A 10,180-nucleotide genomic window follows, 5' to 3' on the forward strand; every position below is an offset into this window, starting at 1 on the left:
TCAAACGCCTTTGACCAGACGAAAATGATATGGAAGGGTATTTCTATAAGAAGCTTTGACGGAAGAGGGGTATTTTTAAGCATACTCAAAATTTAGGGGTAAATGCCAGGTATGGGTTCAAGTCACGGGAGAAATGGAATAGTCTCGAAGGAAAATTTGGTCTATCTGAAAGTGCCTCGCCTCCTGCCAAACCCCACACGTCACACGTGCCACCCCATCCCGTTCCGTTACGTTGCCCTTGCACGCTGCCACCCAGAATGGGATCGCCGGAGCGATCTCCACCGCACAAACCATCACCGACGGCCCAGATCTCCCGTTTCCGCCGTCCCCAGGCCCCGTCTTCCGGCGAATAAAACGAACCAACGCAGACGTGAGCCGATCCGATCCAAACAAAAAGACTCGGAACCAAAATAAATCGCGTCGCCACCGGACCCCCGCTCCGCTTCGCTTCCCTTCCTCCCACCCAAGGGCAAACAAAGCACCCACGCCGCCGCGGCGATCCCACACCCGCAGCCTCCCTCCCGCAGATCGAGCGGCGCGGCGCGGCGGCCGGCGGCCGGAGGGAGATGAGGAAGCGCGAGAGGGAGAACCCGTGCGGGGTCTGCGGGCACTACCACAAGTGCGAGGAAGGGGAGATATGCGGGGTCTGCGGCCACAGGCCCGCCGCGGCGGACGCGGTGGCCCCGGCGAGGGTCGACTCCGCCTTCCCCTCCGAGGTGCTCAAGGGCTTCCTCTTCCTCGGCAGCTACGACAACGCCTCCCGCTCCGAGGTCCTCAAGACGCTCAACATCACCCACATCCTCAACGTGCGTAATGTGCCCCGCCCCTTCTCCCGAGCCCCCTTCCTCCTCAGTTTCGATCGTCTCCGCGCCGTGAGGTCGGAGAAGTGTGGTGGCGTGGATTCGCGATGCCCTTTTGCGCGACATTCGTTTTTGTGGGGGTTTAGCTCCAGGGTTTGGTGACTCGGTAGGGTTGCTTCAAGCGTGATACGATGCGAGGGGTGTAGGTTTGCCTGCCGTGCTGATTAGATGTGCAGGAGGCGAAAATATTATCCTCTGCTCCTAGTAGCATTAGCCCAATCCCATTGCTCGTATAAATTGTGCAGGAAGGATGGTTTGATGCGAGTATTGCACAATGGTTCAATGATTTGTGATCGTGGGTACTTATGAGCTATGACCTATTACTTCTTTAGTAGTTAATTTGTCATCATTACACTTGCCTCAAAGGTTATTTTGGTAGGTTTTGATTGTAGTATGAGTACTGCTCTTATTTTATTAACCTGTGCAATGAATTTGCTTTGAAAGATAGTTATGATGAATTCATAACATAATTATTATCTTCCCAGAAAAGGTAATGCTTAATGTGCAGGAGTATTGAAGCGATTTGAAATAGAAAGCTTCCTTAGGTGCAAAGGAAAACAAATAGCATGAGCGGCTTCTTTGAACCATATATCTTCTTTGAACCAATATTAAATAGGAAGACCGAAATGGGAAAGAATTAAGAGTGTAGCACTTGATTGAAAATTGTATGAGAAAAAGGTGCTGCTCACTGATTTTCTTTCATTGATTAGAATCAGGGGTACATAGTCGACCACTGAAATTTGAGGAATAACACCTGATGCTAATTACTATCTAATATATTTTTTCTTATATGATACCCAGATTTTTGGCACTTCAGATGTTCCTCAGCTAACTGAAATTAGCAAAACAATAGGACATAACATGAAATGTCATGTTCAGATCATACTTGTTCAGATGATTTTTTTTCTTCTGTTTTCTCTAATATTAGCACTCAAGGTCACACAATTCATGTTATTATATTGAAAAGTAGAACAGTGTCTCGCGTCTGGCAGTGGCTGGTTGCACTCCATGCAGTGCTTAGGCGAAGCTTCTATTTTGTATCTGCTTGTGCCATGCTCTGTGCTCTGGTGAGACTAGTGGCCTTAGACGCTGTTGAGAGCCTGTCATTATTTACGTGCCGAGGTGAAGCGAAGCTTCTAGATGGTTGCATGGGGAAGTGGGAGGAGCAAGGATGTGGGAAGAGACAAGTATAATTTGAAGGGATAGTTGTGAGTAGTAATTCGTATGGTGTTATTATGGGATTAAATCTGCAATCAGGTCATATTTTTGTTTTTACGGGTTTCAACTTAATTATTGAACTAGTAGATAAGATTGGATGACTAGGATGGTTTGCTTCAAATCCACAATCGTACTTTTGCTTTAAGCTTGTCATGACAAATAGGTCAGCTTGACAACTAACTCTTGTTTTAATTACATAGTCAATATTGCTGTTACATGGATGATTTGCTCATCAATAAGTTTTGCCGGTTATTTTCTCTATAAGGTTAATTTCTCTTGCAAGGCTGCAGGCCTGACAGTCATATTGATTTTCTCTGCTTCTATTTATTTTAGAATTGGTTGTGTGTGTTCGTATTTTTTACACCTTACAAATGTTTTCCACCATCTACCATTCATCCTGCAAGTAGGAAACATGGAGAGCTGTGGAAGAGGAAAAAAACATGAACGAACTTGTTGTGCCTAAGAAGTTCTTGTGTAGCTATCCACACTTTAATACATTCTTGTCATAAACTGTGGAAATCAATATTGCAGTTATTGCTATATAGTAGTGTACCTGTCCTTTGCTATTCATTCAGAAGTTAGCATGCTGGCATTATCTTCTGTTGTTTGTTTCCATGCTTCATTTTTAAGTTGAAGGTTACTCACAGTGGTGCTGTTTAACAGACTGTGCCGGATTGCCATAATCTTTACCGGAATTCATTCACTTACCACTGCCTCCAAGATGATAAAACATTGGATTTTGATGGTGCTACTCAGTTTCTAGGTATTGTCATGTTATGCTTTCAGCGTTTTGTTCTGGAATAGATTGAATGTTGTCACTGCTTACCTTTATTTTTACCCTGTAACCCTGACATTCTTGCTTTATTTTGTTCCAGCATATATTTCTTACATTTTAGCCTTATAAAATGCTGCGTATTGCCATAATCATTTAAACATGACCTTTTGAAGCCTTGCTGCTCTTAATTTTGTTTTATGTTGTCAAGAAAGAAATTAGATCCTAGTACGATTTAACTAGTTCTACTCAATCTCTTAGTCCTTTGACCTGTTGGTCCTTCCTCGTACTCTTCATCTATATTATTGACAAATGGAGTACCAAATAGGAACAGCATGCATTTTTTTTCTCCAGCACCGAACTAGGAGATTTCCTTGCGCTCATACTGTCTATGAAGATGTTTTGTCTAATCTTGTCCTTCGCAACTGCAGAGCAATGTGAAAGAGGGGCTTCACGTGTTCTTGTCCATTGCATGTCTGGGAAAAACAGGTGCTTGCTTGTAGTTAGCACTATTGTGATTAATTGATGATTACTATCTGGACATATTGCTGATTGGTGAATACTTCCCTGGAACACATTTTTTAGGTCAGCTGCTGTGGTGACAGCCTTCTTGATGAAGTCTAGAGGGTGGAGACTTGCACCGTCTCTCCAGTGGGTAAAAGATCGACGACCACAGGTCCAAATAACAGAAGGTAACTGTATATCCTTGTCTAGTAAGCAAATATCCGTCTCGTGTATTTAAAAATCTGCCAATCAGCCATTCATAATTTTTTTGAATGGTAACAGCGGCTACTCATACATAATGAAAATGATGTGGTAGGATAAATTTGACCATCCGTTTTAGTCAATCAACATATATGTGTTGTCAACTGAATGTATCGTTAGTAGTACTTAATAGTGAAATTGGTGTGGTAAGATAAACTCGACCAGCCTTGTAGTTACAGTACAGGGTATGTGTTGTCATTTGAATACATCAAATATTTGAAGGAGCTAGATTAATAAATGCATTGTTAGTTAGTTTTCTCATTGCAATACTCTGGGGAGGCTATGGATAACCTGTTATGCAGATTAATCACGTTTTCCAACATAAACTTTGCTATATTTTCTCTCATCAACTCCTTCCATTGTTTCCTAACAAAAAGGTACTACAATCAAGTTAGTCATCTGTTACTTAGTTGAGCAACTACAGCCAATAAACCTTTTTTCTTGCATTTTCAAACTGTACGGATTGATGGGCAATCCAAATGTGTTATCATAAGCTAACTGTAACCCTTTTCTGTACAGCTTCTCAGTGTCAGCTTGTTGAGTATGAACAGAAGCTCTTTGGACCCAGCGCTGGCTCGCCAGCTCAGACCACGGTTCTAACCGAGTCATTTCCTTCACTTGGATTTGGTTTCCCACAACCATCAGGTGACATCCAAGTGCCTGCGTTCAACCAGACTCCTGTGCCATCCATTTTCGAGCGGGCCGGCCCAAACAATGTTCCCAGTAACTTCACTTTCGGAGCCGACGGTTCAATGGGAGTCGGAGTCGGTCCCGCCGCAGGGATCAACAATGGCGCAGTCACCCCAGCTTCGACGGATAACCAGATGGACAGCTCTTAAGATGACTTTTAACATGTCGCATATCACTTGGGACAGATGCATGTTACTCCTAGGCCTATCGAATATGTCACTGCATGTTTAGCTTTCACTTGGTATGGGTGCGTGTTACTCTTAGGTCTATCGAATATGTCATTGGATGTTTAGCTTTCACCAGATTGAGAAATGGTCCTGGCAAACCTTTGGGGTTATATCTTACAGTATATGGCAGTAGACTTGGCACTCGGCAGTTCACTATGGCTGTGGACCTGTGGTTGGTGGCTTATATTTCTATTACCTGCATGACTTCGGGTGCATTCGGGGGTGGTTGTGGTTAGTGGCATATGTTTCTGTACCTGCATAACTTAACTTTGGGTTAGCTTTATGCTGTGCATTCGAGCTTGCCGCAGCCAGACGATTGAAATTGTCCGGATCAGGTGACAATTTTAATTTACGCAGCATGACACGCCTGATAATGTTTCTTCTTCAAAATCATCAATTTTACGGCAGGGAGACCCACTCTCCCCCTACTACTCCTTCCGTTCATAAATATTTGTCTTTCTAGAGATTTCAATAAGTGACTACATACGGAGCAAAATGAGTGAATATACACTTTAAAACATGTTTATATACATCCGTATGTGATAGTTCATTTGAAATATCTAAAAAGACAAATATTTAGGAACGGAGGGAGTATTTGTCATCGGCATCGACCCGCTCCAAAAACTTCTTGAGGTGGCGACTGCTATATGGTTGTTCCATAGGACCCGTGGCCACAAGGCCGTGCTGTGAACTTCTTTATACGTGGATTCCACAGCCCTATGTTCTCCTTTGCGATCCCAGGGCATGTACAATGATGTTATCTTAGGAGTGTCACGTAGGATAAATGATGGGATGGAGCAAAGAGAACTCATAAGAAAAGCTTTGTCTTTTTTATTTAAGAGAAGACAAAAGATGATCTCTTAATATAATATATGTATCTAATACTAAAACATAACTAGATACATTCGTATTTAGACAAATCTATGACAAGAATTTTGGGACGGAGGGAGTATGTCTCATCACATTTTTAGGAATAGCTAGCTATTAAAGATAATGCTAAGAGATGACCCACTATAGACAATTTTTTTGTCATCTCGAAATTACATGCAAAACTTAAAATAACACTATCTTATCAATCATTGTATATGTCCATCGTAACCCCTGTATCTACCCATCGCTGTTATTGCCCCTTTGCCTTCACCAAAAGCTGTTGGGCTACTCTTTAATTTTAGGGACCAGAAAGCAACTTGGTGAAGCAACCGTTCATTGTGCAACTTGGTGGAGTATTTAATTTGATATCATCAGGATCTTCAGTTTTGCAACTTCTTTTTCCGGATAAGGCAAAGGCCATATGTTAAAGTAGATCAACCCTAATTAGACAATCCTTACAGAAATTAAAAATTATACACCAGTCCTCTCAAAAATTGACGTCGTTTTCCTTATGCACTCACCGGCGACACGCCGTGAGCGAAGCTCAAGGCCGCCTCTGGACCAGCTAGCATGAATCTAGACGTACCAAGCACATTTCGAACTGGGAAAGAGACCAACCGAACAAGGATATGTTGATACTTTGCATCCCAGGTACCAGGAACCCTGGAATCAGGTCCATATTTTAGAGAATTTATTTACATTGTTTTTCTGGCTTTCTGCAGAAGTCCCTCCGTCCTGAATTACTTGTCGCAAAAATGGATGTATCTAGACATATTTTTAATTCTAGATACATTCACCTCCCGACAAGTAATTCAGGAGGGAGGGGGTATATCCTGAATATCACTCCAGTTCATCACCCTGCTAAAAACACGCAGTAGCATGTAATGTATCTGGACGCACCAATGACCTCAAGCTACTCCAGTCCACCACTAGCATTCCTTTTCACTGAAGCTTCCATAAGTGGTAAGCAAACCCGATGCGGCGACCCAGAGAATGCCCAACGCAAGCACGGCTACCATGCGCGCCAGATTCATTGAACCTGGACGTGCAAACCGCGCACAACGAATTTAGACGCACCTACCCGAAACATATATAGAAACGGCCCGCCCCCGTGCCAGATACACGCTACTCCAAAAACCTGCAACTGATTTGGAAAACTGGTGGCCAACGCACGAGCGGCGGCGAGCCCAATCTCCATGCTTATTCCGACGTCACAGCAACCGCCGGAGCCGCCGATCATGGGGTCCTCGCCGACGTCGTACAAGAAGGCCACGGCGGCGCTGGACGAGGCGGCGAGGGCGCGGCTGCGCGGCCCGTTCTTCTGCGGCACCACGCCGTCCGCCTCCGGGCAGGAGGACGTCGACGACGACGACGGCCTGGTGGAGCTGGTGCACGAGTTCTACAACGGGTACGGCGAGGACGCCGTCGCCAAGGAAGCCGTGCCGCCGCGGCCCGCTAGTACCACGTGGGCCGACGCGCTGCGGACGGCGCTGGCAGATGCGACGGCCGACGCGGCAGCGGCGCGGATCCGCGCCGAGGCGGAGCGCGCCGTCGTCGGTGCGGGGCCGAACGTCGCTGGCGGTGAAGGGGTCAGGAAGCACGTCGCCGAGCGGCTCCGTGCCAGAGGGTTCGATGCCGGTGAGTGCCCTTGCCTTGCTTTGAGATACTTCTCCGGTTAATTTCAGAGTGCGTTCCAGATTCCTCTCGAACAGAAGATTGACATTTTTGTTGTCGACGCAGGTGTCTGCAGATCGTCGTGGGAAAGAAGCAGCAGCGTGCCGGCGGGCAGCTACGAGTACGTGGACGTGGTGATCACAGCGGGCGCGTCGGCGTCTCGGTACATCGTCGAGGTCAACATCGCCGCCGAGTTCGAGACGGCGAGGCCCAGCGCCGAGTACCAGGAGCTCCTCCTCGCCCTGCCCACGGTGCTCGTGGCGAGGCCGGAGACGTTCAAGGAGGTGGCCGCGGCAATGTGCGCGGCGGCGGCCGAGTCCATCCGGGGCGCGGGCATGCACGTGCCGCCGTGGAGGCGCGCGCGGTACGTGCAGGCCAAGTGGTCCGGCAAGTACAAGCGAGCGGCGGCCGTGGCCGCGCCGTCGGGGTCGCCATGGGAAGCAGGGGCGAGCAGCACTGCAGCGGCCGAAGCTCGCCCGCGCCGCGGCGTGCCGGCGTCCGGCGGCCCGAAGCATTGCGGGATGGAGATGGGCCGCAGGGAGATGGCGTTCGGGAGCACGGGGCGGCTGATGTTCAGAGGGTTGTGACACGCTGCTGCTGCATGCGTTGATGACGTGTCCGATGCTATACGATCGGATGAGACGACTGTCTGTTTTTTTTGGCCTCTTTGGCTTGCCGGCTGTGGGAATTTATTTGTTTTTGTACGTATCTTATTATTTTCTTGTGGATGGCTTGTAGGCTGTAGGGTTCTTGCTGGTCAGGGGTTGCGTGGAAGTGTATGTTTTGGGAGGTTTATCTGACCAATGAAAAATAATTAATTGTAAGGCACATGTTCCATCGAAATTTCTCTGAATAAAATGTAAATACTACTCTCTCCGTTCCTAAATATACGAAAGATTTGGTAGTTTAAATTAAACTATCAAAATGTCATATATTTAGGAACGGAGGAAGTACTCCCTCTGGTCCTTTTTACTCTGCATATAAGAATTGTCTGAAGTCAAACTTTATAAACTTTGATCATATTTATATAAAAAAATATCGACATTTATTATGTTAAAGTTGTATAATATGAAACTTTAAGTCATGACGCATCTATTGATGCTGATTTCAGATTGTGAATGTTAGTATTTTTTTTCTATAAAGTTGATTAAACTTTACAAGGCTTGACTTCGGACAAATCTTATGTGCAAACTAAAAAGAACCGGAGGGAATAGATTATATCGCTAGATGCCAACATGTGCAATGTGTGTGAGGTAGCGTAGTGGCAGGATGAATGAATTTGACCTGCAAAATATATTGGTTCTTCTAGCCCCTGTGTGAGATTATTGGTACACTTGTAAGCTGACAGTTGGTATAACAACACTCTCAGCGTACAACTGGATTATAACTGTGGCTTTCATTGACCCACTGGTCTGGTCGCATGAAACTGAGTGATATCTCAACCGCAAGTTACTCCCTCCGCTTTAATGTATATTTTTTTTTAAAAAAGTCAAACCTCACAAACTTTGACCAAAATCATTTAAATCTAGAGTGTATATCATTAGATTCATCATAAGATTTAGCTTCGTATTTTATATATTTGGTATTGTGCATTTATGAAAGGAGGGAGTAATAGCCTTCAGGTCAAGTCATGCAGATCTGTTGTCATGTGCACGATCCAAAGAATGTCTTCTGTCTAACTAAAAAAAAGGCCTTCTCAAAGGGGTCTCAGATCCTCTTTAATAGTATCTGAATAAGAAGACAGTGACTACGAGAGCCAAAACTAAATTACACCTTTGCTGGCACAAGGAACAACAATCAGTAAGTCACCCGGGTTTATGAATTTTGATCTCGACAACGCCGCACACACATGTTTCGCTAGTCAAACTGAAGGCCTAAAAATAGACCCGAACCAAAACACGAATCTGCCTTGGAAGCCCCCGCTACCATCACCCAAAAAGTATCTATCGCCGCCATCCTGCCTGCCTGGAGGCGGGAGACGACCCAACTTCCTATTTTGTCCCTTCTCCGCCAATCTTATGGCTTCCTCAACCCCCAGTCACCGGTCTACGTCATATGCCTAGGATCCATCACTGCCTAGGATCCATCACCTTGTGTTTCCCCGTTGTCATGTGGCGATGCTAGCCCCCGTGTGATCCAGATCCGCTACCGCGGGAAGGTTTCCTCAAGCTGTGTGGTGTCTGTTTCACGACAGGATCCCACATCGTCTACACATGATGACACGAGGCGATATGTGTGAGGCCTTGGCGTCGGGAATTGCCGACGAGGGCATTGTCCTGCCATACAAAAGATTCCTCCTCCTCGGTATGTTGGCCAACCAGTGGCTGCCATAGGCGAGGACGGCGGAGTAAGAGAAGGCGTGTGGTGCTGTTGTCGGATACAAATTTGTCACCCGTTGTCGCATGGCTCGTAGTGTTGTGTTGTCATGATATGGTTGGGGCCGTGGTGGTCATTCCTGCATTTCGTCGATCACTTCGGGAGTTTTCTGCCAAGGCATAACTTCAGTTTTGTATGTCATTGCTCTTTGTCTACGTGATCCGTTGTATGAGTGCGTTGGTGTTGGCTGGGTATCCTAAGTGTGTTCACTCTGCTTGTATCTCCTTGATGTCTCATTATAAGTCAATAAATTTTTCCTTTGTTAAAAAATTGAAGATCTAAAAATCTGTGTCCGACTTATAAACCCGACACACGGGATTAGATGACTAACATGTATCACACTTGCACCCACAAGCAAAAGAAAAATACGCCCAAGCAAAGAATATCATCAATACAACATCCAATGATTTGCTTTGCAGGAGACCAATACAAGTGCTCCTAAGATCGTGATGGCCTGGGTATGAACGGAAAGAGCCAACCCAGCCATGGGTCGGAATAGGAAATCCCTTGTGATGAGTAGATCTTGATCTTTTCTAGGCCTCCACCATTATCAAGCAATGGAGCAAACACTGTCTTTTGGGATGCGCCTTGGGTCCATGACCGTAAGCCTAAAGAATGCATTTGAGGCGTTTGCACGTAAAAATTGGAAGGTGCGGAGGCACTTCATGAGAACGTTTGGGTATCCAAAATAAATATGGCTAGGATGCTCTCCATGGCCCACTTCCCTC

At 45.8% G+C, this 10,180-nt stretch overlaps 2 protein-coding genes across 2 annotated transcripts; both read left to right on the plus strand.

The window, feature by feature from the left end:
• The first annotated feature begins 383 nt into the window (after positions 1–383).
• LOC123145315 (protein-tyrosine-phosphatase IBR5) lies at positions 384–4,739 on the plus strand. Its single transcript, XM_044564694.1, has 5 exons — positions 384–806; positions 2,742–2,841; positions 3,282–3,339; positions 3,436–3,542; positions 4,135–4,739. The coding sequence occupies exons 1-5, from the start codon at positions 567–569 to the stop codon at positions 4,452–4,454; spliced, it is 825 nt and encodes a 274-aa protein (XP_044420629.1). The 5' UTR covers positions 384–566; the 3' UTR covers positions 4,455–4,739.
• A 1,736-nt stretch (positions 4,740–6,475) lies between these two features.
• Positions 6,476–7,919, plus strand: LOC123141714 (uncharacterized). The gene is made up of 2 exons (XM_044560795.1): positions 6,476–7,040; positions 7,143–7,919. The coding sequence occupies exons 1-2, from the start codon at positions 6,599–6,601 to the stop codon at positions 7,661–7,663; spliced, it is 963 nt and encodes a 320-aa protein (XP_044416730.1). The 5' UTR covers positions 6,476–6,598; the 3' UTR covers positions 7,664–7,919.
• Positions 7,920–10,180: the final 2,261 nt, after the last annotated feature.

Source organism: Triticum aestivum, chromosome 6D (genome assembly GCF_018294505.1).
Source record: "Triticum aestivum cultivar Chinese Spring chromosome 6D, IWGSC CS RefSeq v2.1, whole genome shotgun sequence".
Taxonomy (NCBI): domain Eukaryota; kingdom Viridiplantae; phylum Streptophyta; class Magnoliopsida; order Poales; family Poaceae; genus Triticum; species Triticum aestivum.